This window comes from Argiope bruennichi, chromosome 7 (genome assembly GCF_947563725.1).
Source record: "Argiope bruennichi chromosome 7, qqArgBrue1.1, whole genome shotgun sequence".
Taxonomy (NCBI): domain Eukaryota; kingdom Metazoa; phylum Arthropoda; class Arachnida; order Araneae; family Araneidae; genus Argiope; species Argiope bruennichi.
In genome coordinates, this window is record NC_079157.1 from 64,140,633 (window position 1) to 64,167,435 (window position 26,803).

At 26.1% G+C, this 26,803-nt stretch overlaps 1 protein-coding gene across 4 annotated transcripts; it reads right to left on the reverse strand.

The window, feature by feature from the left end:
• Window positions 1-7,228: 7,228 nt before the first annotated feature.
• Window positions 7,229-24,709, reverse strand: LOC129975978 (alpha-tocopherol transfer protein-like). 4 transcript variants are annotated; one of them, XM_056089289.1, is made up of 6 exons: window positions 24,638-24,709; window positions 20,562-20,812; window positions 18,698-18,934; window positions 14,382-14,578; window positions 10,712-10,822; window positions 7,229-8,906 (listed from the first exon to the last, which is right to left on the reverse strand). In XM_056089289.1, exons 2-6 carry the CDS (start codon window positions 20,719-20,721, stop codon window positions 8,736-8,738), a joined length of 876 nt encoding a protein of 291 aa, XP_055945264.1. In that variant the 5' UTR covers window positions 20,722-20,812; window positions 24,638-24,709; the 3' UTR covers window positions 7,229-8,735. The 4 variants fall into 4 exon arrangements, with proteins under 4 accessions (XP_055945264.1, XP_055945265.1, XP_055945266.1 ...); XM_056089290.1 differs by lacking the exon at window positions 24,638-24,709 and adding an exon at window positions 23,703-23,807; XM_056089291.1 differs by lacking the exon at window positions 24,638-24,709 and adding an exon at window positions 23,524-23,653.
• Between the last annotated feature and the right edge of the window lie 2,094 nt (window positions 24,710-26,803).

Consider the following 26,803-nt stretch of genomic DNA (forward strand, 5'->3'; position numbering starts at 1 on the left):
GTTGCTTGGGGTTTTATGGCGCAAGAGCCATATCTGGCTATACTGCGCCTTAGTCCTTTGAGATAGCGAATAGGGAAAATTTTCACGTCACCTTGAGTTTTTAAGTTGAAGTTGAAAAGCGTAAAAAAAAAAGATTGCATTGTTTATGAATTTATATATTGATACAAAACCAAATAAATAAATAATTTGCTCACAGAAATCAGCGGGAGCGGAAACTCTTCCCAAAACTTTCTTGCATATTCTCTAATCAAGATGTTATCTCTTGCGAACGCCTTGTATTGGCGTACAGTAGTTACGAAATATTAATCTTCGGCGTTTTTACTGCATCTATCGCATGATCGTTGGCGAGTATTTTGGCGATTACGCTCTCCCATGCCGTTAATGGGCCGCGGTGGCCTGGTGGTAAGGTCTCGGCTTCGGAACCGGAGGGTTTCAGGTTCGTGACCCGATTCCACAGAAGAACCGTCGTGTAAGGGGGTCTGTTGCACGTTAAATTTGTCATGACCAAACGTCCTCCCGCTAGTGTGGCGTGATGTGGAGAGGGGGTGCCAGCTCAGGTGTCGTCCTCGTCATCTGACCGCGGTTCAAAATTACGAGGTCCATCACAATAGCCCTAGTGTTGCTTTAAACGAGACGTTAATATAACTAAACTAAACTAAAACTAAACCCATGCCGTTAATATCCAAAAATCGGACTCATTCTTCCCAACCGATTGAAACAAAATCTGACATGAATCTACACTTAGTCACAAAATCACGTACAAATTTGATGTATTTAAGTCACTGCGTTTCTGTATTATTGTGTTTACGTGTTTCTGAAAGTACAGACCGACAGATAATCAACCCGTTGCTAGGATTTCGCTGGAAATTTGACAAATGTCTACACTATAGAAGTTAAATCTGTATATTAAATTTTATCTATTTAGCTCTCTTCGTTTTGCAGTTATCATACAAACTTGTATTCTAACAGCCTGACAGACGGACTTCCCCGAAACAGATTATACTCAAAATTTGATCGAAATCTGCAAATTTTGTTTAAAGACTGTATACCAAATTTCAACCGTTTAGGAAACCGTGATAAATCAAATCGTTTTTTATTTATCTTTGTCACAGACAGACAGACACTTTCCAAAAATGTTTATTTCGAATTCAGGGTGGTCTAAAACATGGAGATTCCTCAGAATTTGGAGTTCAAATTTTTGACGATTTCTATTCTTTACGCATACTTCGTAAACGAGAAAGTAAAAAAGTTGGGGAAATTTGATCTTTAAAACATTCACATTCACACACACACGCACACACACACACACACATATTCTCAAATGATTTTTTCTAGGCAGTTGTAGTTAAAAAAGCGATAACGATATGGATGAAGAACGTTTTCATTAAAACAACTTTGATATAGAAAGATGTATTAAGGGAAATGGAGACCATCAATGTTAATAGACTATTAGTGGAATATGGCATTACTAAGCTTGTTTAAATTAAATTTTTTTAAAAAGAGGCCGTAAAAAATGTCATACATGTAACTAATACTTAATTAAAGTTTTGAAAACACCCTCTTTTTAGTGATTCCCTTTTATCTAGCAAGGAACTATATGTTGAATTTGGTAGTTCAAAAGGGCCTGCTGTTTAGAGCGTTTTGGTAAATTTTTTTTATCATAATTTAAGTATAAAAAGGATAACAAATGGTATTTGTATAGATACTGATATTTTTAAAATATATCTTTGATAGGTACTTTAAAACAATTCGAAATACCTTTTGAAACTGTAAGTTTTTAAACTGTGATTTTTTTAGAAACATTGCCGTTGTATTCCATTCAATATTGGCTGCCTTTGTTGATCAGTTATTGATCAGGAATATTTTTGTGAATGATTTCAATTAAATCTCTTATAAATAACTTAATATTGATCGTTACCTCAATAAATTATTTTTAAACTTCAAATTGTAATGGAGATTTAAGCGTTATTGTTTGGCTACAGAGTAGAACATAATAAACTTTACGCTTACTCTGTTCATTGTTTTGTCTGCAGTTCCCTTGTAGAAACAAATCACATGATTTCATAATCGCTTTGTAAACATAATTGCCCGTTATCTCATTATATACTGATTTAATTTTTTTATTTCTGTTTCAAAATGCGATGTTTATTTCTACATTAAAATTTCACATCGAGTTTTACCAACACTTCCTGGTTACACGTGTAGTATGTGTCATATCTAGTCGGAAAAAGCTTACTGATAAAAATAAAGAAAAGAGAAAAAAAAAAAAAACAGCAAGTATAATAATACAACATTCCGGATATATTTCTGATTATATTTATTATCTAAATGCCTTTTGGTTTTGGATTGAACAAAAATACAATGAGATAAAGTAAAAAAAAAAAAAATTATTGCAGCATTATCGAGAAAGAATACCAAAAAATAAATAGCAGTTTCATTCGTTAAATTTTAACAATGTAAGGAAAAAAAAGTTATTAAATCTTTACACAATGAAAATGGCTTGAACTTCATTGAAGGAATGTATAACATGTATGTATTGTTGCAAATCAAAAATGAAAATAATATTTTTTTACCAAGTTGCCAAAATTAAAGAAAAAAATTGATATAATTGAAAAAATAATTCTTTGAATTTAAACACGATAAAAATTATTTAAATAAAGTTATTAAGAAAATAGGCAAAATTAATTCAATTGTTCAATCAAAATTTAGCAATTTTTAAAAAAACATTTTTTGAATTTTTTTTTTTTTGATTGAGAATTGGTTTTTTATTTCCTATAATTGAGATTTGATTTCTTTTAAAGCAATCATTAACAATAGAATCAATATAATTAATGATTGAAATGTCTCAAACAGTTATTTTTTGAAAAGTTGGCAATATCATTGTTTATAACTTTAAGTTCGAAGTTTTCATATTTCAAAGGTATGGAATTTCTGAATCCGCAAACGATTTTTTTCTAGCAAATTTGGATTGTTTAATGGCATTATAAATAAATCACATATTCAAACATTCTACCGTTTCAAGTTGCTACCATATTCGAGAACAAAGAGAAGAAAAGCCAGGATTTGTTCAGAATTTCACATTTTAAATAAAGTGTTCTAAAATTTTTCATAAAGAATAAATAATAATCGAAGAGGTATATTTAGCATTATCTTCCATGACATTTGAAAATCTTTTAATGAAAGTAACGACAATCAGACAAACTTTTAAAAAGTGATCTTCGCAAAAGTTTTTTGCGTCAGAATAAGAACAGTCTGAAAGGTTTGGATGGATCAAGCTTACTGTAAGTTTAATTTTTTAAAAGATTATATTTATTTATAAAATAATTCTTTATCTAAGTATTAAATTATCAAATGGATATTTTCCTTTCATTATTATAGTTTTCAGCTTTAATATTTTTGAGTTGTATCGTTAAATTATTTGAAATTAATATATAATTAAGAATTTTTATTTTAATTGTTTTCAGTTGAAAAATTTAAAACTAATAAATCAATAATAGGAATAAAAAAATTCAATAAAATAAAACCAGGTTATAAATAAATATTGGAAGGCATTTTGAATTTGAGAAATTTTAATAAGTTCTGTTCATAATTTTTGTTAACTCTATTACGAATTTTAGTTTACAAGATAATTGTAATTGCTATATTACGAAATATCTCAAACATGTTTTCACAAATGTTATGAAAATTTTTTTGAACTGCATAAATTTTTTTAGAATAGAATTTATAGAAATAAAATTTGTTAGAGTTGCAAAATATTATCAGTATAATGGAATAGGGAGATTATGAATTATAATTCTAACATGATAATGTAAATATGCTGGATAGTATCTATATATCGAGTGATGCAATAAATAAATATAATACAACATTTTTAAAAAATATTCTATAGATTATACAGTTGGACGCAGAACTACCGAATCTAGCACGAAGTTATTTATTAAACTGTAAATGTTTTCAACGAAAGTATTAAAAAAAAAAATAGGATTGGATTTTTTTTTTTTTTTTTTTTTTTTTTTTTTTTTTTTACCTTCCTTAAATTTAACCTGGGAAAAAAATCAGCTTTTCAGTGACAAATGTAATTTGTTTCATGTTTTTTTAATATCGAATTAATTAAAAGTTTTTAAATGTGTTTTACAGCAATATTCTTCGTTGTTTTCGAAAATGCATCTAAACACACAATGCTTCGATATTAAATAATTTTTTTTTGCTGTAATTAAGAGGGAAATTTTAATGGTATAATATGAAAACAGACGAAGCAAATCTACTATATTATGATGTTACGATGTTTCAGATTGTAGATTCGTATCTGTAGTCTGAAGATCGAAATTCTAGTCATCTTTATTATTTATTTTTACTTTACACATATTTCTTATATATTTTCTATTAAGACTAATCGATTTTTCAAGCGCACTTTTAATATTAATCTATATTAAAAAACATTAAGACTTTGGTATAAAAACATTATTTTGCGATATCATTTCATTACAGTTACTTAATAATTGAACAGGCCTGTCTATTAATAAGTGCCTAAATCGTTTTCAATAAACAAATAATTGTTTTATGAAGAACTTTTTTTTTTAATTTAATAAAAGTGTTCTTTTATTACATTTTTTTTGTAGGGGAAAAGATGATGTTTATTAATAAAGAAAGAATTTTTTCCCCTAAAATTTGCATGATTATATTTTTCCGTTTTCCTTTTTTTTTTCTTTTTCTCATTGATCTCAAAAGAAATAAATAATTCTATTTGCTTTGGAAAGTTTATTTGATCGATAAAATGAATTTTAAATAATTTTCCTATTTTACATACCTTTTCCAAAGTTCTTTTGTGCCCAACTGTGACTTTGGTGTTGAAAACATGTTCGTTGTGATAATTTTAGTATTATCAATCCTTATTCAAGAGGAAATTTAAATACTTGCTCAGTGAGAAAACGATGGCATATTTATACATTAATTTTCGAATATTTACTATAGTGTGTTTCTTATTGGTATCATTTAATTGTATATTGTGCAATGAAACATATTTGAACATCAAATTGATGTATCAGAATCAGATGGAATTTGAATAACTTAATGAGTAATTAGTATTTTTTGAATTGTAGAAAAAAAGGCTTATTTAAACACATTCAATTATAATTATTAAATGAATTTCAAAAATTAATTGTATTTTTTAAATTTAACTTTTTTATTGTTTAAAAACTGAAAAATTTTAAAATTAAATTAATTGATTAAATTTGATGAATTAAATTAATGAATTAAAATTGATTGATTGATTGATTGAAATTAAATTTTTTAAATTATTTTTCATATGATAGCGCATTTTTTATGCAGATTTTCTGTACATTTGCTATTGAAAAGATGACGAGATTCTTTTCTTAATATAGTATAGAATTAATCATTTAATTGTTTTATTTTCTTTACTATCAAAGTAATTGCGCCCTGTTTTTTTATTTTTATTTAAATGAGTATCTATAAAATAACTTAAGATTTTCTTGTATTCTATGTAGTTTTTGTATTATAATATTTATAAATATCTTAATTGTTGTTTAAAAATAGGTCCAAGCATTGCTTGTAATAAATCAGTCCATGCATTTCTTGCATGAAAATGGTAAATGTTTAAAAATTCATTAAAATAGTGAAATAATAATTTGAATTTTAATTGTAATCGTAATAAGAAAACTTAATTTATAAAGAGGAAAATGTTTGAATCGTATAAATCAAATTTTTCTTCAAGGAAACATATAGAAAAAAAGAAGAAAAAAACTTGCGTTGAAATGATATTATTCATTCATTTTCCTATAGTTTCAATTAAATATTCTTATATAATTAGCTTAATATAAAGAGATTTTGATCTCTAATGTATAAAGTTAATTGCACATAAAAAGATTATAAATTTGAATGGTTACCTAATAAAACGCAGTTATTAACTATTTTTATTTTAATTGATTATCATTGATTTACTAATAGCAAAACAGATTTAAAGGTTGTTAAAAAACATTATCAGGAGAGGTCTATTGAGTTCGTAATTTCAGAAATAAGTCAGACGATGAGGATATTATCTGATTAGACAACTAGCTTTCTAAGCTTCCATGCCAGCGGCATAGTGTTTTAAAAACGATTATACTTGATGTGTCTGGAAATCTTGAAACTATGCACTTTTAGGAACTTATCGACGGTCCAATTCTGATAATTTGATGACTCCCATTGGATGGATAAGCAGAATCCAAGAAAGAGTCCAAATAACGCGTCAGCAGGATAAGCAGAGTATAAAGCTGCTTATATGCTTTTAATTATATCGTGTATATCAAGTTACGTAAACTTACAATTGCTACATTTATGCAAAAAACGTTACTAACGGAATAAGTTTTAATGTTATTCTTAATTTACTGAAATTATGAAATTATTGTTGGTTTATAAAAATTTAGAGTCTTTAATATATTTTACACCTTAAAACTGAACAATATTACAATCTGAAAATTCAAGTTTAAATAATATCAATTTGTGAAGAACTCTCACTATTTAGCTGCTTTTAGATAGCAATCGAAATTTAGCTCTTTTCATTGCTAATATCCTTCTGCTTCTTAATAGTATCAAGATGGAATTTTATATTATGTGTCGTATATATCTTGTTTTGACATTACAAAAGAAAAAGTATGCTATGTTCCGTGCCTACGCAATTAAAAAAAAATTAAAGATGGATATGTGTTTGTGTATGCGTGTGTGAGTATTGACGCTCTACTGGCCAGACCGTTTCACCTAGAGCTATTAACTTTGCAGTTACATACTTTGGAGAGTGAAAATGTGAATCTTAAAAAAAAAAAAAAAAAAACATTAAAAATTAAGCGAAATTTTATAGGTTTCAGCAATAACTTCCGAAAATATTTCAGCATAAAACGTATTTTTACATTATTTCAAAGTTTAAATAATTGTCTTTTAATTGAACCATTGTTTTAACCTATAAATTAAATTTATATTTTTAGTGAAATTTGCATTGTAATTTATAAAAATGATAGAAAATCTTTTATGATTTCGTAATATTTATTATTTAAAATTTAAAAATCGAATGAATGTCATGGATTTTGTTCAGTGCACTTTAAGAAGTAAGAATTAAAATAACGAAGCAAATATAAAGATGGATCCTTGATATTATAAAGAACACATGAACTTAAGTTTAATAAAACTTTTAATAATATAAAACACATATCATAATTTATCATTTGTTTTATTTTATGAATGTAGTATAATGATAACACATGCACTTTACTTAAAAAAATGGCCAGCATTTATTCTGACAAGTAACTTACAAATTAAATATAAATAAAATGACAAAAATAATCACAGATACATTAACATGAAATGCATGCTATAGCACAATGGATAAAATGTTTGTATAAGATTTATAGTAAAATCACAATATGCAAAGTTTCCATAACACATTAATTGCGGGAAACATTTTCATCAGATAACATAAGCAGAGAATTGAAACTGTATCTAATTGAACACCATTTCAAAACCCATGTTTTGAATTAAAACATTCTATATATTATTCTTTATTTCATTATACACAATAATAATTTTTTAATATACAAGAGATAAAGCTGAAAATGTCATTGCTTGGTGATTCTCATGAAAGCGAAGATGAGACAGAAGCCATGTTGAGAATAATTAATTGTTGAAAATACAAGAATATCTGTGAATAATATATATATTTGTGCTTTACTTTTCATATAAATTAACCTATCCTTGACGCAATAGAAATAAAATTGTTTAAACATATTTGCAGCATTATTACGATATTATAAATAGACATTTAATGCGTATAAAAAGCTATATATTTTCCTTTGTCTTTGCAAGCGCATTATATTTTAGAGATAACAAATTTTAATTGGTAAAATGTTTTTCTAACTGTTCATTTCTCTACTTAGTATTTTTTATATTAGGCACATCTTAATGCATTTTAAAATCTAAAATTCTTAAATTAAACATAAATAGTTTTTATACAATATCCGAAATTACAAACATTTTATGTTTTTACTTTTTCAAATTTTAATGCTTTAATTTTATCAACTTTAATTTCTACTTACAAAACATTAATAATTGTAGAAAACTATAAGCTTTACTAAATAATCTTAAAGGCAATATAATGGATAGTTAATGCATTTTTTTAATCATAAAGAAAAGGAATGTATAAGATCTTACAAAATTCACTGAGTAAAATTTTAATATAAATTAACATAAGTATATGCACATAATGACTTATTTTTATTATTTCAGAGGTTAACATTCATTATTATTCATTATTTCATTATTATTTGTCACAGGAAACTTTATAAATCTGTAATTATTTTTGTTGAATTTTGTGCTCTAAAATAATTTCTAATGCAAAGAAATGTAATAAATAATTAAAATCTTTTCAAGCTATCTTGATATATTATAAATTTTTTTGGCATAAGACAGTTTGTGCGTATGAACATGCAACTTTTACTTGCAGTTCAACACTTCAGTCTCGTTTATGAAATATAAAAGTAAGATATTATACAGTTGGTGTTTCAACAAGATAGTTTGTTGCACAAATGAAATGTTTGTCCCAAAAAATGTCCGTTTCCACAGGCGTTGACCAGTGCATAAAACCAATTCCTAAAGCATAGTACTAAGAGTTCATGCAGAAAACAAAGCTTTCAACACACACAACAGTAAAAGTCAATATTAACAGCGCTTTTAAGTGAGCTTTTTTTTTTCTAAGGGAATCCAAATTTCAGGTTGAATTTTACATATTGTTCCTGATCAAGTACTCTTTGAGCCATTTCAACGTTCTCTGGTGTTGTAATTATGCCTCCATATTCGGTGGGTAAAATGGCAGGTTCGAGGAACTGATGTAAAACTGTCATGTCTGTTCCAAAGATTTTGATCTGTAAAAATACACAAGATATAAGTCTAATGCTGGAAGGAATATACCTATTTATTCAAAATGCAATAAAGAGCGATTCTTTTTTAGAACATTTTGTACATGATTTTAAAGAACATTCCTCAGTAGCAGCAGGATTTTGTAAAATACTTTGTGCTATATTAAATGTAGTATATATGTAGTAATATTCAAATGACAACAACAAAAAATATTATTACTGTAAAATTCCGGCACAAAAATATTAGTTTTCGCGTAATGATTCATTTTATTTGAAATTTTATTCCAAAGATTCATAGAAGCAATTTTTCATTAGAAGCTGAATATCGCATAATATTGTCTTAACAGTATTAGAAATGCCACATTGAACAACATTTAACGATATTTCGGAAACTGTTTTATAAATTCTAAGCTTAACAACGTGATCAATGTTGTGATGACAGAATTTTAAATTCTTTATTTGATAATGTGATATAACTGTTTATTATTCATTTTTTTGTGTGTGAACAATCTGATAAATTTATTCATATGCATATCCTGGCTTAGATTCCATCATCATGTTAGCTAAATTTACTAAGTATAGTTGTAAGAAGTGCTCTTTAAAATTTTTATGTTCATATATTCATGAAACAGAACAAGTGTTAAAGCTATTGAAACGGCATGGCGCTAATATCTATTATATTATGATCCGTAAAATTACTTTGTCGAGATAATCATAAACAAAAGTTATATATTAAAGATTTTGTTTGAGATGGAACTTAGTGAATTATCCCATCTAAACAACTAATCACCAAAGGCAGCTAGCGTAAAAATAAAACGAATTTTTTTAGCTTTTTTTTGTATCAAGTAGTGCAACATGCGCCTATAATAAATTTATCAAAGTTTTGAATCACATTACTTTATCTTCAGTTTTGGGAAACAACAAGAAACATGAATTCCTAAAAATATTGTAAAATTATATTTAAAAATGAATCTTGAGTTGAAAGACGAAAGCCGATTTCATTTTATCTAAATTAAGTAAGAATATACAACTAGTATTCACTACGGATTTTTCATGAAATTGACACTTCGTATCTCCGAACTCAAATATCACCATTAGGTCATTGTAAACAACGAGCGAAGAATAGCAAAATTTAAAATTTATTACAATATTTTTATCTGCGATAATGGTTATCGACGCTGAATTACTAAGAGTCAAAGTAACAATAAAAATTGGAAATATCAAGAAAATATTGAATGTAATTTTTTTTCTCTTTATGATAGGGCAATTATCCATCTAATCTGAATTTTTTTTTTAGATTTCTTGAAATTAATTTTTAAAAAAATAATAATAATACAATTTTTCAAAAAATTGTTTTTTAAAAATCAATTTTTAATTTCTTAATCAATCTTTTGATTGATTATGAAGTTTTCTGAGATAATCAATCGAAGAACTTAATAAAATCTATTTTATAAGCTTTAATAGAAAAAATTAAATACTCGAAACATATCATAACTTAATTTCACACACTTTTTATATGCATAATTTCATTTTTTAAGATATATTTTGAATTTCATGTTTTTAATTCAAATATTTTCAAATGAATTGCTGTTATAAAATTATATATTAAAGTTTAGAACTTCAGTAATAGATTAAAAAAAATCTATGTTACTCATCAAAGCGAGTTAAATAATTTAACAAGCTTTTCTTTGAATGAGATAAGTTAAGTTATAAAACATACCAGCATTATTTGTTAGTTAATTTGTTCTCAGTATATAAAATATTTTAAAAAAATCAAATATTTTATCAGTATTCAGAAAACTATAACATACCCTTTTTCGAAACTTGTCCTTCATTACTGGACTTATTAATGCCCATGCTTTGTTTACTAAGCTACTGCAGTTGACGCAATAAGCAATCTTAAATCTTGCAGGGAATCGGTCCTAGAAAAAAAATTAAATAGTGAAGTTTGAGTTAAAACGCATTGTGAATTTTTATGTATTTACTCGAAAATTGTTCAATATACAATCTTTTATGACTTTTGCTTATTCTTAATAATAATTTCATCTAGTAATTGTTGATAGATTTTAAAAGCAAGATATGTACGCCAAATTATATTTCTATGGCGATATTATCTAAATGTGGTAACCATTCACCAAAACTTAATCTTTTATTTAGTATGGTTGCTCCGAAGCAACATGTGTTTTCATTGGTTCTTATAAAAGGTTTACAACTCCAAATGCTTTGCATGAATATTATGAGCATGCCTTCATACACAGACTACTGGGTAATAATTAAAATAAATTTATAAGAATAAATTTAATTAATTAATTAAAAATAAATTTCGAGAAACATGTAAATATATTACACATCTCCTAGTTAATTAATATGTGCACACAAACTGCAACTTTTATATAACTTTTTGCAACTTTTTGGCATATATTGAAGGATTAAATAAAGTTTTTTTTTTTTTTTTACAATTCTAAAATCTTTGGAGAGTTAGATATTTGACACGATTTGGCCCAAGCTGGTAAAAAAAAAAGGTATTATATATGTTAAACAGCCATCTAATAAACGTGTTTATTAAGGGAAAAATCAATAATATTTTCCATTGTTATGCTATTAATCATTAAAAAAAATATTTTTAATTCAAAATTCCAGAAAGTGCGTGATTGATAGAAAAAAAAAATATTTTTACTTTTATGTTCCCCATTAGAAAAAATCATCACGTTTTTGCTCAGTAAACTAATAAATATAAAATTTGTTTTTTTTTTAATCCTTGTGTTAATTTTTTCCCTTATATTTTTTAACTAGAAAATGGGAAATACAATGCAATCTTGAAATTATAAGGAGTTAGTTGTCAAATGATAGAGTATACTATGATACAAGATACAATTTTACTTTTGGTTTTTGTTCAATAAACTTTGCTCATAAATTTGAAATTTCAGAAGTATTAAAATAACGCATTTTTTAGAAAACATGCAATAAAATCTTTAAAAATCAAATTAAATTTTCCTGAAATTTCATCATATAAATGTATATAACAAAAATTCCACCATTTTTGTACTCAAATCAACCATATATATTTAATTTTTATGTTTAAAGTATCCTTAAAAACATTAAATAAGGAAATTTATTTTTAAAAATTTGCAGGTAATATCGACTTTTCAAAAGTGTGTATACCTTAGTTGTCGAAATTTCATACTTTTCTTGTAACAACTTGATTTTCCAACCTCCTTTTTATATCATTCATTAAAGTGAGCTAGTTTTACTTAAGGAAATACAAATCGGGAAATTTTACTCATTTACTTACTAAAAATGATAATTAAATTTTTTAGAGTTACGGAAGTTAAGTTAAAAATTAAATTATTAAAGAAATTTATTTTAATAACTGTTCAAATGATGTCTATTTGTCAAAATTATTAAAAACATTTTTTTAAACTTCTTGCTTTTCCCCATCTACATCTTTTACAATTAAATACTTCCACCTTGGGCTCTTTTTCATCATAAGAAGTGTAAAGCTATACAAAATTTAAAGTAAAATTAAACTAAATTTAAAGTATATATCTATACTTATAATAAAGCTCAATGTGTGTGTGTGTGTGTGTTGGCGCTCTACAGGCCAGGTCATTTGACATACAGCTATCAAATTTGGTACATGTATACCCTAGAGGTCGGGAATGTGCACCTGGGGTCCCTTTTTTTGAAATTTTAATTATTAATTAAAAACTAACTTTCCCGCCAAAAAAATCTTCCATTTTCCCCACCGCCAACCTTTCCGCCAAAAAATATCTTCCATTTCCCCCACCGCCAAATGAGTAAGACTTCCGTTTCTTTTTTCTCCCAACAGTAATGAGGCTAGGGTTAACATTTTTCGGCGGATTATTTCAAACGATTCTGTTTATTTTCTTAATGTTTTATGCATTTAAAATTAAACATTGTTAATTAATCCATGTTTCAGATTCATTCTGAAGTACTTTTGAATTAAAATAACACAGAATAAAGGAAATTAAAAATGTATAATCTGCCTAGCGTTACCCCAACTGGCGTAGAAAAATTCACGCATTTGCGTTACCTAACTGGCGAAGAAAATTCACGCATGCGCATTGTTCTGATTGTTGTCATGACAACCACTTTCAACGGATGATTTAAATTATTTTTAGGTTAGTTGCATGCTTTTGTAAGTAAATTGTATTTATGTTAGTTATATATTTTTTGTATACGCTTATAGTTTTAAGTACATCGTTTTTTAAGTAGTTTTTTTTGACCTGTTTTCAATGATTTAAATTATTTTTAGGTTAGTTGTGTACTTTTGTAATTAAATTGTATTTATGTTAGTTATATATTTTTTTGTATATGCTTATAGTTTTAAGTACATCGTTTTTTAAGTAGTTTTTTTTAAACCTGTTTTAGACCGATTATTTTAAACGATTCATTTTATTTTCTTAGTGTTTGATGCATTTAAAATGAAATATTGTTCATTAATCGATCTGTTCATGATGAATCTGAGAAAATTTTGTTGACAAATTCTTAAGATATTACATAAATTAAGAAAGATATTCTTTAGTGCCCATAAAATTTAAACGCTCAGTGACTCTATTATCAGTAATTATATTATTAAAAAAATGCTTTGTTTCAGTAAAAAATATTATTATATTAATTGCAGATTAATCATTTACACTTTAATTTAAAGCATAAATTCTACGAGGGGTAACAGAAAATTAGAGAGATACATATCACGTTATGACTGAAGGCCTTTATAATATTATGAGTGAATTATATGACTATCAAAATTTGAAGTTTTAAAATATTTTGCTGAAGAATCTATTAAAGTTGGAATTGCATAAAATATTTAATTATTAAAATTTTAATGAACATTAAGATTGGCGAACCGGCTGGTCGCCAAAGGCGGCTAGTATATATATATATATATATATATATATATATATATATAACTAAGAATAGCATATGTCACTCTGGAAATAATTTTAATTACTTTTTCATAAAAAATTTCGACTTTCCGAGATTTTCTATTGCAATGATATAATTTTTTCTATTATTTAATTTATGTTTCTTTGTCAATAAATCAGCGAAAGATTTGAGAATGCATAAAATTTTATTGTAAAACTTTTATTCTCTGTATAAAAATTTTATTCTGTTAATTGAATTCCTAGATTTCTAAAAAAAACTTTCGATATGTGGAGATTAGTGATACATGGATGCCCCACTTTATGTATTTGAAAAATTACAGTTTTTTATAAATTCATCTTTTTTTTTCCTTGTCGGACACGATTTTTTTCAAGATAAATTTAAATTAATGTGCGGTTTTAACATTTCTAACCAAATTCTTCTGTATGTTCTCCAATTCAGCTTGCATTACTTTGTATTAAATATTCAAATTACTTAAAGAAACTATGATTTAATGTCTATGTTATAATTTAATTTAATTTAAAAAATAGTATAAATAAATATGTACTTAAAAAAATATGAATTTTTTCTCACCTGCATTAGGGTAGTCAGCAGAATGATATGTTTTGGAGAACAGAAAGGCAGGAAATGTCTTATCGAGAAACCTTTGAAGTCCCATATACCAATATATCCATTGATTTGTGTAACAGGGTTATCTAGTACATACTCAGCTATAAGATTTCCAGCTGCTACAAAGTCTGCATATGATGTTTCTTCCGGTATCCATCGAGCTGTAAAAAATATGCCTATAAATATGCCGAATTCCAGGTGTTGGAATTATTTAAAAGACAATATTCCATGAAATATCGATTTGAATTATTCTAGATATTTGTTAAGAGAGTAATTAATTGTTAAGAGAGTAATGACTAATATTGATTTAGCTTGTTATATGCTTTCAAAATGGAAATATTTCATGAATCGAATTTTTTATACGTATTGATATTTTTTATACTTACTGATTTCCGTTCATATATTTATTCATTGAATTTTTTTTTCAAAGTTGCTGCATGGATCCAAAAAACTGTAGTATTTATTTATTATCGTATTTATTGTCATCTGAAGATAAGTATCTATTTCCTACCTGTCAACGTTTCAGTAAGAAATGATTTATTTCCAAAACATATCGAAATTCTATGAAATTCTACATTATTCGTTAAATATTCTTACTTCATTTTCATTTTTTTTTCGTACTTAGTTTCTAAATGGTTATTATTAATATTAAATATTTTCATGTATTCTGTGGATTTATTTATGTCCATAGACAGTTGCTTAATATGCAGGCTGGGAGAGTATATCATTGAGTAATCCTTTCTTATATAGAAAATTAAAATCTGTCTTTTTATACAAATTAATATTTTTTTTCTAATCTCTTTTTTTCCTTTTATTTGTCTAAAGAAAGCAAGTAAGCAAATAGAATGTTAATGTTAAGATCTATTTTATTTATTTCCAATCCTTTTTAAAAATTCGAATGAGTTTATTTTACTTCTTTTCTACTGAGTAAATATTTTTATCTGTTACCGATGAGGATAGATAAGGCATACATGAATTAACGAAAAAGTTTGGCACATGGATCAATATTTTCGCCTCATTGATAATATATAGCTCATAAATTTCGTCTATTATTACAGTCTTTCGACATGTCAAAATGAAGTAGAAAATCTAAAAAATTCTAAAGGAAAATTATAAGTTTTTAGAAAACGTTTATATTTATCAGTTAGATAAAAACAAATCAAGAGAGATCAAATCATCAAAAACAAAGAGCGATTTAAATCCAATAAATGGTTATGACATCATTCATTTATGAAGAAACAAGAGGAAAATTGCGAAAGTCACGTGGAAAACGATGTGATTTTTGTCTGATTCTTATGACAATGTTTCAACCCTACTGCGCATGTCACAAATTTAACCTCGTGTATTTATCTGATTGATCATTCAGTAAAAGGATGGTTTGAAAGGTCATTGCTGATAACTTATTTAATGAAAAGGAATGAGAAAGATTCTTTTCAGAAATCTGAATGATACTGTTTCTATTTAATGAAATATTCATTTTCCTTATGCATTTAATTGCAATAATTGGACTAACGTTCTTTATATTCTGAACAATTATATTTTTTCTTTCGCTTCTCATGAATGGAAAGGAATAATCGCTCACATTATGTAAAGGAAAGCGCTTTTAATTCACATTTAAATAGGCATCACATTTCAAATGAATAATCTAAGTATTCATGATTAAGATGTAATCTTCGAAATCTTTGAAACTGCAAATGAAAATCTTGTATTTGATACGAATTTTTCAAAATTTTACCTTCTGTGATACAAATTAGAAAAAAAAAAAAATCTCGTTCATTTAAATAATTTGCAACCGTACTTTTCTCAAATACAGGAAAAAATAACTGCAGATTCATTGTGAAATATTAAGAATTAGTAAATGTTGGATGTTTTAGACCCAGGAAAATGATAAAATAATTGCGGATTCTTAAAATTTAAAAATAAACTTTAGTAGAAAAGTCTGGTGATTGAAAAAATGAAAACAAGTAAAAATTCTCTGAAAATTGATGGCAGACAAACTTAAAACTATAAACATCTAAACAATGTTTCACGAACGAATGAATTCTCTAATTTTAAATTATACAAAATGAAACGCATACATGATAGTTAATTAAACAACTTGCTTGAAAAATAATGAAATTCATACAATCACACGTCACATGAAAAACAATCCAGATTTTCTCGATTTTACTATAAAATTGATTTCTTAACACACATTGAATTAAAAACCAGAACTTTCAATAAACTTATTAAAATGGTAAACAATGAAATCGCATTTTTAATTATTCGTTGGAAACTCGTAAAGTAATGGGAATTTCAGATTACTTAAAGTGAATCAAACAGATGCATGTATATGTTTCATTGCTGAATTTGGAATTATATACTTATTAAAACGAAATGCTCGTGTGCGTATATGCGATGGGAAGACAATCCTTTCATGCTTAGATATATGAAATTTAGCACACAGGGAATTTCACTGATGATTCAATGCACATTCAAGCCCGAATTTTAAAATTTAATTCTAAAAATGTAAATTGCAAAAAATGCTCTGTAACTTTATATTTATTTCATTACTTAATATTGGGAAAGCAATGCTGAAACAAAAATGACATCATTAATATATTCTCTCTTTCTGTGAATTTAATATTTCAGTTTTTCCAAGTAATCTTTTGTAAGATTATCATGCTACAAAGTTTTAAACTACTAGGGATTTGAATTCCCTTTTCTTTTATATACTATTGCTATTCCCCTTCAAAACACGACTTCTAGTTCGGAATATTACAGTTTGATAATTTTTTAGGCTATCTCGTCCGTTTCGTATTCTTCAGGCCCAAATGAGTCAGTCATTGCATTATGAGCATAATAATGTTCATGTGCTACCGTTCATATTAGCGCTTAAAAATGTACGTCAAAAAGCATTTATTGTTTTAAAATATGTTAAAGTATTAGTTAGTGATAAACTGAAATATCTAATACGATTCGTCTTTTGAGGCCAGCTTACTTGGCCAAATTATTTACAAATTATAAACAATTAATATGGAATGTTTTTTTTTTAATTCAGTTTATTTGATATGACTTAAAATATATAAATTTAATTAAACAAATAGATCTTCAACTAATTATTGTAGGCAAGAATTAAAATTGTGCATACTACGGAATAAAAGCGGAAGTGAAAATCCTATTTTAGTATTAATGTCCGAAAAAAATCAATTTTAACAATTGGCAAAAGCACGCAATTGAGTATTTTGATGGTTGAGTTTGAATTTCACAACATTAAAATCTTTGTGACACTGAAAATTAAACCCATTGTTGCTATACATCTCAATGTTATATTTTCAAGTTTCTATTTTAAATTAAATTTGAAGAATTTATTAAAAGCAAAGAAAAAAATTGTACAGAAATGAAATCGATATCTTTAATGAGGTAGTTTTTTTTTAGTTTAATGATAATGTAAAAACCTTTTTGTGAAATTAATAATTTTGGAAGATATCATTTATTTCCGTAAGTAATTCTTAAGGAGAATAAATCCATTTAGTAACGGCTAAGCCTATTTTCGCCTTCGATTAAACTTTTTTATACATCGTCTAACTGAATGAAGTTTTTGACAAGACAAGCAGCATTTAAGATATAGCAATTTTATTTAATTAGACCAGTGTTGAACTAAGTGAGTTGTAAAAAAGCTAAATAAAACAATTTAGAATGTTCATTTATTGATATGCTTATATTTGACTGTTGCCATGCCAAAATATGTAATAAGAGCGATTTCTGAACCACGGCATTTTAGATTTATTTTTGTTTAGTGTGCAAAAATTATTAAAATATCGACAATCATAATAATTTAAGATCTTGCTATTCTGTTATAATCGATTATATAAAGCAAAAAATTACTTCAAGAGTATGTTTAAAACTAATTTTTGAAAAATTATAAAAATTAAAAAATTGTTTGAAAATAAACTCGAAATTAATAAAAAGCTTTACTTAAAAAAAATTCAAAGCAGTATAAAAATTGTTTCTTTTGATAATATTCTCTGAAATTATTGAAGGGGAACAATGATTTTTTATTAATAATTAATCAAAACTCTAGTTCAGATTAAAAATAAACTTAACTGCTCGAGAAGTAACTACATGCAAAATTTGGTAGCTCTAGCTTCAGTGATTTGCCCATTAGAGCATTTTAAATGATTTATCTCTTCATGCTAACTTTTTGAATTTCTCCCTTGAAAACAACTTTAAATGTTTATATACAGAATAAAATATAAGCTAACGTATTAATAATTCAAACAAATCATCAGTAAACTTACCCATCCTGACAACATAAATGGCTCTTCCTTTCTGATCCCTGTGAGGTAAGAAATTAAAGATATGTGCTCTCAAAGCTTTCTCAATGCTCGAAGGAAGAGGGAAGATATCACGATGTTGCTTTCTGAATTTATAATGATCTCTAATTGTTTTTAAGGCTCTTTCACAGTCAAATTTCCGGCATCGAAGGAAACGAAGCAAATAGACATCATCAGTTCGAGGCATGAATTCATTTTGTTCTGTTTAAATAAGAATGCAGCATTAAATAAACACATATAAAATATCAAAAATTTGTTAAAACAGATTGTTAAATCAAATGTTAAACTCAAATTGGTTAATCTTTATGGAATTTTAAAATAAAAGTTTGAGCACAAGATATCAAATATTTATTAGGAAAAGTATTTAAGAATCCTTTTACTTTTATCTTTTCAATGAATTATAATAAATATTATAAATTTCAATTCTCATAAATTTGAAAAATTGGATTTTTTGATTTATAAATTTGAAAAAAAGAATAAAAATATTATGAATTATTTATGACTTTAATTAAACCGTAAAAAGAATAGGAAGCTCAAGATAGTTACTAAAAATTCCAACAGATAACAGTCTATTTTAACTTGCAATTAACTTGTTTGAGGTAACAGAGAATCCATAGAATACTTGGAATTTTTATGGATTAATCTCAAATTTTTATCGAATTTTACTATCTTAGAATAATATAATTTTAGTTTATAAGTAAAAAGAAAAAAAAACCCTGATAATTAGAAGCACGATGACCCAATTGTACGGAGATTAAAGAGTTAAATATCGTTACTTCAATGAATCTTCACTTACGGCAGTATATATCAAATTTATATTGTGTCAATTAACTCACATTTATTAAATTGCATTTACAAATCGGAAGCCGAAATATCGACATTACCTCGTTATAATGAATTTAGATAATTAATTTTCACTTAAGAATTTATTTTCTTATTAAATTGTATCAAAACTGCTAGCGATTGATATAACTGAATTGACAATTGCATAGAAGTAATTTGTAAATTTAATTATCCTCAGGAAATCAGAAGGATTTCATTACATGAGTTGATATTTTTTCTGAACAACAGCACACAAATTAGCAATTTCTCTTTTGAAGCAAATTTAGAAATCCTCTAAATTACTTTAGACAACAGTATAATAAAAATTCCAAACGAATCTGAATCAATATTTTATTCTTTCACTGTATTATTAGAAACTGTTTCATTTAAAAACTAGCGAAGAAATCTTTTCTTCTCAAAAGAAACCGTAGGTACCATTTCCTGATATATGAATATTTACATTTGTACATCAACTCTGCATAATTGCATTTTATAACGGGAGGGAGAGTTAAGCTTCCCGCAGATCACGAGAGAAAAAAACTGTTCAGGATTTTACCTGCTGCGAAAGCAAGGGCAATAACCCTGAAGAACGCGATTTCAAGGATGTGCAATTATCTATACTGTATATTTTCATAATGAGATTTCCTAAGAACAAAGCGCTTAACTAATTGCTTTATTGACGGAAGAAATTTCTTTGCTTATTTTTATTAAAAGAACAACATTTTTTTATAGTCTGTATCATTTATTATTTTTCCTATGTGTTTGTTTGGAAATTTAAATATATATGGTTTCGGAATTGCAGTTTTCAGAAAAATTCAATGCACTTATTTGATGAAATGAACTTTTTCACTTGATAAATGAAATCTTAGAAGTAGAAAAATAATTTTTTCTTCTAATTCTTTCATGATGTTTATTTATAACTTAAATGCTGTGTCTCAAGACTTCATGTAAACTTCTTACTGCCTCTTTATTTACTTTCCATCAGTTATAAAAAAATTGCAAGTACCTGCCAGCATTTTCTTCAGGACTCTTAAAGCAACTTCTCTTGTCTCAGCGGTTTCATTGAGTTCTTCTCTTGCTACTCGCAAATCTTCAGTAGTCAAAGTTTCATCCAAAAGAGGTCGGTGGATTTTATTACCAACGACGATGGCTGTGGCCTCATCCATCTTTTAAGTGTTAGGAAACGTAGATGGAGAACAGTGATGATTCGGTGATGATAAGATTTATTATAAATAGATCTATTGTTTTAAAAAAAACCTAGAATAATAAGAGTTTACAAAATTAAAAACACACACATATTTTTAAAAAAATATTTTGTCATAGTCTTTTTTTAACTAAGAAATGAATACATACAAACCTGAATATATGATGTAGGAGTTCTAAATGTGTAGATAAACGAAACGAGTTTAATATCTAGTAAATATTTTTATTTCTTATATATTGATCATGTAAACTTTACATGTACTTAATTACACGATAATTAAACTCGATTCTTTATTTATATACGTTAATTCTTCAAAAGCTTGCGAAGCCGAAAGAATTGGAAATTCGATGCCCTCGCTATTCAATTTGATACGACGATTCATATACATATATAAAATACATATTTGTTTAATTTTTATATTTAGAAAGAACGCGCCAACAATTATTTAAAAAAGTGGATAAGATATTTCCAAGAATTGATAATATGGTGAATATAGGAAATGTCTTAATGTAAATTTTACGTAAATATTAAATTTATTACTTTGTTAAGACTAAATGGATAAACTGTTTCGAGAATTCCAGAAAGATTTTAAGTTCATTTAATCTTATCAGTATCATAAGAAATAAAATTTCATTCCTGAATACAATAATCGGTTTAATAAATTGGATTGGGGGATAGGGTAGAATTAATTAAATAATAATAAATTTCAGAATTTAGAAGAGAAAAGGGTAAAATTATATATTTTAAGGAGATCGAAAGGAAACTTTCAGGAAAACGAAATGACTGGAACTTCAGATTCATATTAGAAAATACATATATATATAATCATAGAGCTTCAACTAATAAAACAAGTGAATAAGAAAAGTGAATTTATATTACCAACTTTACAAAGAAGAGAATTATTAAATTTTTTGTATCACTTGGCAGCAAAATTGCTCTTTTTTTAGAAATTTATTAAAAGCCTAATGTTCATTTTTACATAAGCATTAGTGATCTATCCTTTATTTTCAGAATCTGATTCCAAATATTTTGTTGCTAATAAAAAATTATGAGTAAGAAATATCGTTAAAAATGTTTTTAATGTTGACCTTTTTTTTTTTGAAAAATGAAAAAGAATAAAACTTTACGAATATAAAAGACTTGAAAGGTGATTTCCGAAGTTGCTTAATTAAAGAGATCGATTATTTTTCAGATGTGTTCTTCGGGTTTTTTTTCTAAATAATTAATCATAAGCAAAAATAATTAATTGAAAATAATAATTTAATTTATAGATTTGTTAATTTTTCATGGTTAAATAATTTTATTCGATATTTTAGAAAAAATGTTCTCCATTGATAAAATTAAATCATGCAAATAATGTAAAATTACTGCAATTCAAAATCATTATTTGTTAAAAAAGTGCCCAAAAGCTGTAAAAGCTAGAATCATCTCCAAAATATTAAATAATAGATTCGTATCGGTAAGATAAAGTAAACTTATTGCTATTATTATTATTGAAACTGTCGTTAAATTTTATATGAATTGCAATATAGAAGCAGCGTTTGACTGAAATCTGAGATATTGAAAATATTTTTATGTTAATTTTATTGTATTAATTTTTGGCTGAAAATGAGCGTATGATAAGGAATGCATCCGTAGTAAGATGGTATTAAAAAATAACTAAATAAATAAACTGAAAATGATCTTTAATTTCCAGGTCGAAACATTATGGTATAACAAAATTGTAGTCTTGATTCGTTTATATTTGTTTTATTTTTAAAACTTATTCTTAATTATATATAGTGGGGATAATGTGCAAGCACTCATACAGATACAAAATGCGTTAATATCATCGCGATATTGAAAAATAGTTTATTTTAAATACTGAATATAAATTCAATATTTAAAACTTTGAAAAATATTGTTGTAAAATATGCTTTGCTGTATTTTTAAAAAAATAGTTAAAATTAGGAAAAACATTGTGCTGAAAAAAATGATATATTGAAAATCTTGCTTTTTGTATTTTAAAGTTGCGTAAATATATTTTTCAAAGTTATAGAGGAAACACATTAACATTTCATGCAATATTTTGTTAAAAATCTTATTAACATTTTGAAAATACCTTTGTTAATCAACGCCTGTCCTCCTCTCCCAAGAAAAACTACTCGCCGAAGTTAGTAGTTCACAACCAAAGATCTGCACTTATAGCGTCTCCAATGATTTTTTCATTATGTATTTCGCAATTTATAAGGAATATGTTTTGTTCTAAGTATTATTAGATTTAAAGTGTCTATTAGATGACACGATAGACAACAAGTATCATTCACCGCAATGGGAGCAAGTTTTATCGAATCTCATGTTGTCAGGCAGCCATTTTTCACTCTTTGATAAGAAGCTGTTAAGAAGGGTCCTTTAGAATATCGTTTCAACATATTTACTATCTTTTAAAACAAAAGATTTATTGATTAATGTGTACAGCTTAGGGACTATCGATTTCTCTTCAGTAGTTTGAAATTCTCATCAGAATCTTCTGATTTGATATTGGATCATATATCCAATGTATTAATTTTTTTGCCTTTTATTCGATTGAAAAATAATACGACGCACATTGATACTATAAACATGATATTTTATTAATTATTTTTTAAAATAAAAAATGAATATATTATCACTTTATAGTTAATTTATTTGAATTTAAAATGACTTTAGAACTTAAGACATTATTCATATTTGGAAACAGATGTTTTGAAATAAATGCTATGAAATTTTTGTAGTAATTACATACCATATGCCTTTGAATTTAAAGACCATCACAGATTTCTGCTGGAACGCTTAATATGATTTGTTTTGTTTTAAGTTCAAGATATTTTATTTACTTTAAGGAAATATCTACATCAAAATTTTCTTAAAAAGTGCATGAGGACCTTTGAGTAAAACCAAGTTATTCAAAAACAAATTGTTTACCTCAGAAGAAGGCAGGCAATTTTTTTTTGTAAAGGAGAGGCAGTAGATCACAAGTTTTCAGAGATACGGAAGATAGCTTAATACCAGGTTTAACGCATTTACAAGTATTTTGTTAAGAGGTCGCTTTTAATCGTTCAATTTTTTTTAATGATATTGCTATTATCTTAAAGATAAACAAAATTATGTCATTTAATCTTGGTAGATAAGCCCAACTTTGTGCTCTGAATTTGAAGAAAGGATCACATTCAAATGGTTATTTGGTCTATTAGATCATAATTATATTTCTGAAGAAATATAATTATGAAATCAATTTTTATTATAAATTATGTATAGCAAATACATTAGGAACATAGATATATAGTGATACACTTTTTTGACAATTAATTGCATTGGATGGTTTATTTTTATGATTTCGTTGAGATAAGTAATTTGGAAAAATAAAGATAACACAATCTGTTGATCACTTTGAGATTATTAACCTTTGTTGTATTGAAGAATAAAAGCAAAAGATAATTGAGAAAACAATAAATATATTATCATTTTTATTTAAAAAACAAAAATTACGATAATTTTTATGGAAAAATATGTTAAACATGAATTTGGAATGCAAGAAAAAGATTAATAAAATTTTTAATCCAAAAATCGTGAAATAACTCGATTTTTGTATTAAAATTACATACATAAATACGTTATAATAAATTCACAATTCTTAATATTCCTTTGAATTAATAGAAACTTTAGGAATAATTAGGCAAAAATTTAATAGTCTCCTTAAATTTACTTTCATTTTTCAATAAAAAATGCAGTCCATTTCATAACATTTATTATTGCGTTTAAAATACAGTGCTATGCAGGAAAGCAGAAAGGAAAAATAATATTCTAAGTCTTAAAAAGAGTAAATTTTTGTAAGTATTTAGCGTTAAATAATATCATACCTGATAGGCTCTGTCAGGTAGTCAAATTTACTGACAGATTCTCTGTGCTCTTCAAGATCAAGCAGCTAGCTAATGAACTTGGAAAATTTACTGCAGGGTACGGTCAAATAGTGTACAGCAAGAAGAGGCGGAACCCCCAGTGAAAGACGTAACGCCAAATGCAGCCAATGACTAAAAGGAAATTTTTTTTTGCGACCTGATGTTTTTAGAATTTTTTTTCTTTCTCCCAGAAAACTTATGAATAAAGATGCTTCCTTATTCTAACGTAGGCAAATTGTTCCTTTCTAACGAATCATCAAGAATTGCCTAATCATATAAAATGTTTACATTGATGATTAGATATGACTTGAAAAACCAAATTATATCCATTAAGAAAGGATCAGAACTTTTCCTGACACGATCTTTTCAACAGAACACATGATCTGTCAAAATAACCTTTCGCTTTGAATACATTAAATGCGTGTCTCTTTAAAAACTGGGAACTGCGTGAGATATGTGAATAATGCGAGCTTTATTTACATATCTCATTAAATCATGGAAAAACCATTAATACCTAATTAAATCTTTATATTGAACCAAAGATTAAATCAAAGAATATTTGAGTTTATTCAAAATTTCATAATAATTGAAGCAACTACACAAATACATTTTTAATGTTGATTTAATCGCTTGTTAAATACCTTTCTTCTTGCTGAGGTTGATATGAATCTGTACGGGATCTTTTAATTTTTGAATGAAGATGCGCCACAATTAGGTAAATTGCGTCATGCTGAAATGCTTGAATGATAAAAAAAAACCTAACTGAGCTAGGTTTATCAAATTTGGTATATAGTTTCTTCTTGGATAGTACTCACTCCGAAATAATTTTTCAAAATTTTTGCTATAGTTTAATTAATAATTTTTTTTTTAAATTTTTCCCTGTAATTTCTGAGTATATAAATTTTCCTAAAACCTTTTTACACCACAATAAATATTTTTTAAAAAATTTCTAAAATTATCTTTAAAAGTGTTTTACTTTAACGCTTTTCACTGTTTTATTAATAAGATGATTATCATTGTGGCGATATTAAATATTTTTTCTTGTGCTCGTTATCTTTGCTATATATATATATATATATATATATATATATATATATATATATTAAAAATTAGTTAAATTAAATTTCAATTAATTAAAATAAATTTAATGAATCAATTTAAATGAATTAAATTTTAGATTTTATGAGCTAAGCTTTTAAATATATCATGCTAAGTTGTTGTGGAATAAAAAAAAATTTAGAAAATTTACTTAAGATATTGGAATGTCTTAAATTTTCTTCTAAATGCAAATGTTTAGTTCTCAAAAATTTCAGTGAAATTTAAATTTGATGAAATTTAATTCACTTTTTGCTAGCACATTTATACAAGTGAGAAAGCGTTTAAAAATAAAATATTGATAGAGTTTTCAAGCTTCAAATACTATCATGTTTCGATATTTCGGACTATTGCAAAGGCTCTTAATCTTTGTTTCTTCCCTCATATATAACATCTCACTTAACCATCTTTTGAGCTAAGAAATTTTTTATTAAAGATGTCCAAAGCTTAGACGTTTCAGAATCAAATTACTTGAATTAATTTGCTAATATTTGCCAGATTTATTTTTCATTTCATGTTTTATTATTTTTAATAATAGTATTAGTTTCACATCTTAACAAATGAAGATAGCAATGAAATAATTACGAATTCAAATATGTGAAATTTAATAATATTCTAATAGATTGCAAGGCATGTGATTATCATATGGGATCTAAATTTATAAAATTTGATTCAAGCAGTCTCACATCTCCGATTTCATCATGCTTACTACGATATTTTCTATTATAATATGCAAAAACTTATTATATTCTATTTACAAATTTTGTACTCGTGAATATATTAAATATTTCAGCATTGAATTCTTCGTATATTTCATTCACTACTACCAAGCAGACATTCGAATTAACGTTGCCTCCATTTTTCATGCGAACTTGGAAAAACAAAATTCTACAACCTATTTTTTCATTTTAACCCATTCTGTTTAGTGCTTTCTTCATTACCATTTATACATAACCGTCTACTTAAGAGTTCACTAAATTAACTTTAATAAATGGTTATTTTAGTGAATCCCAAAGTAGACGGAACCCTTAG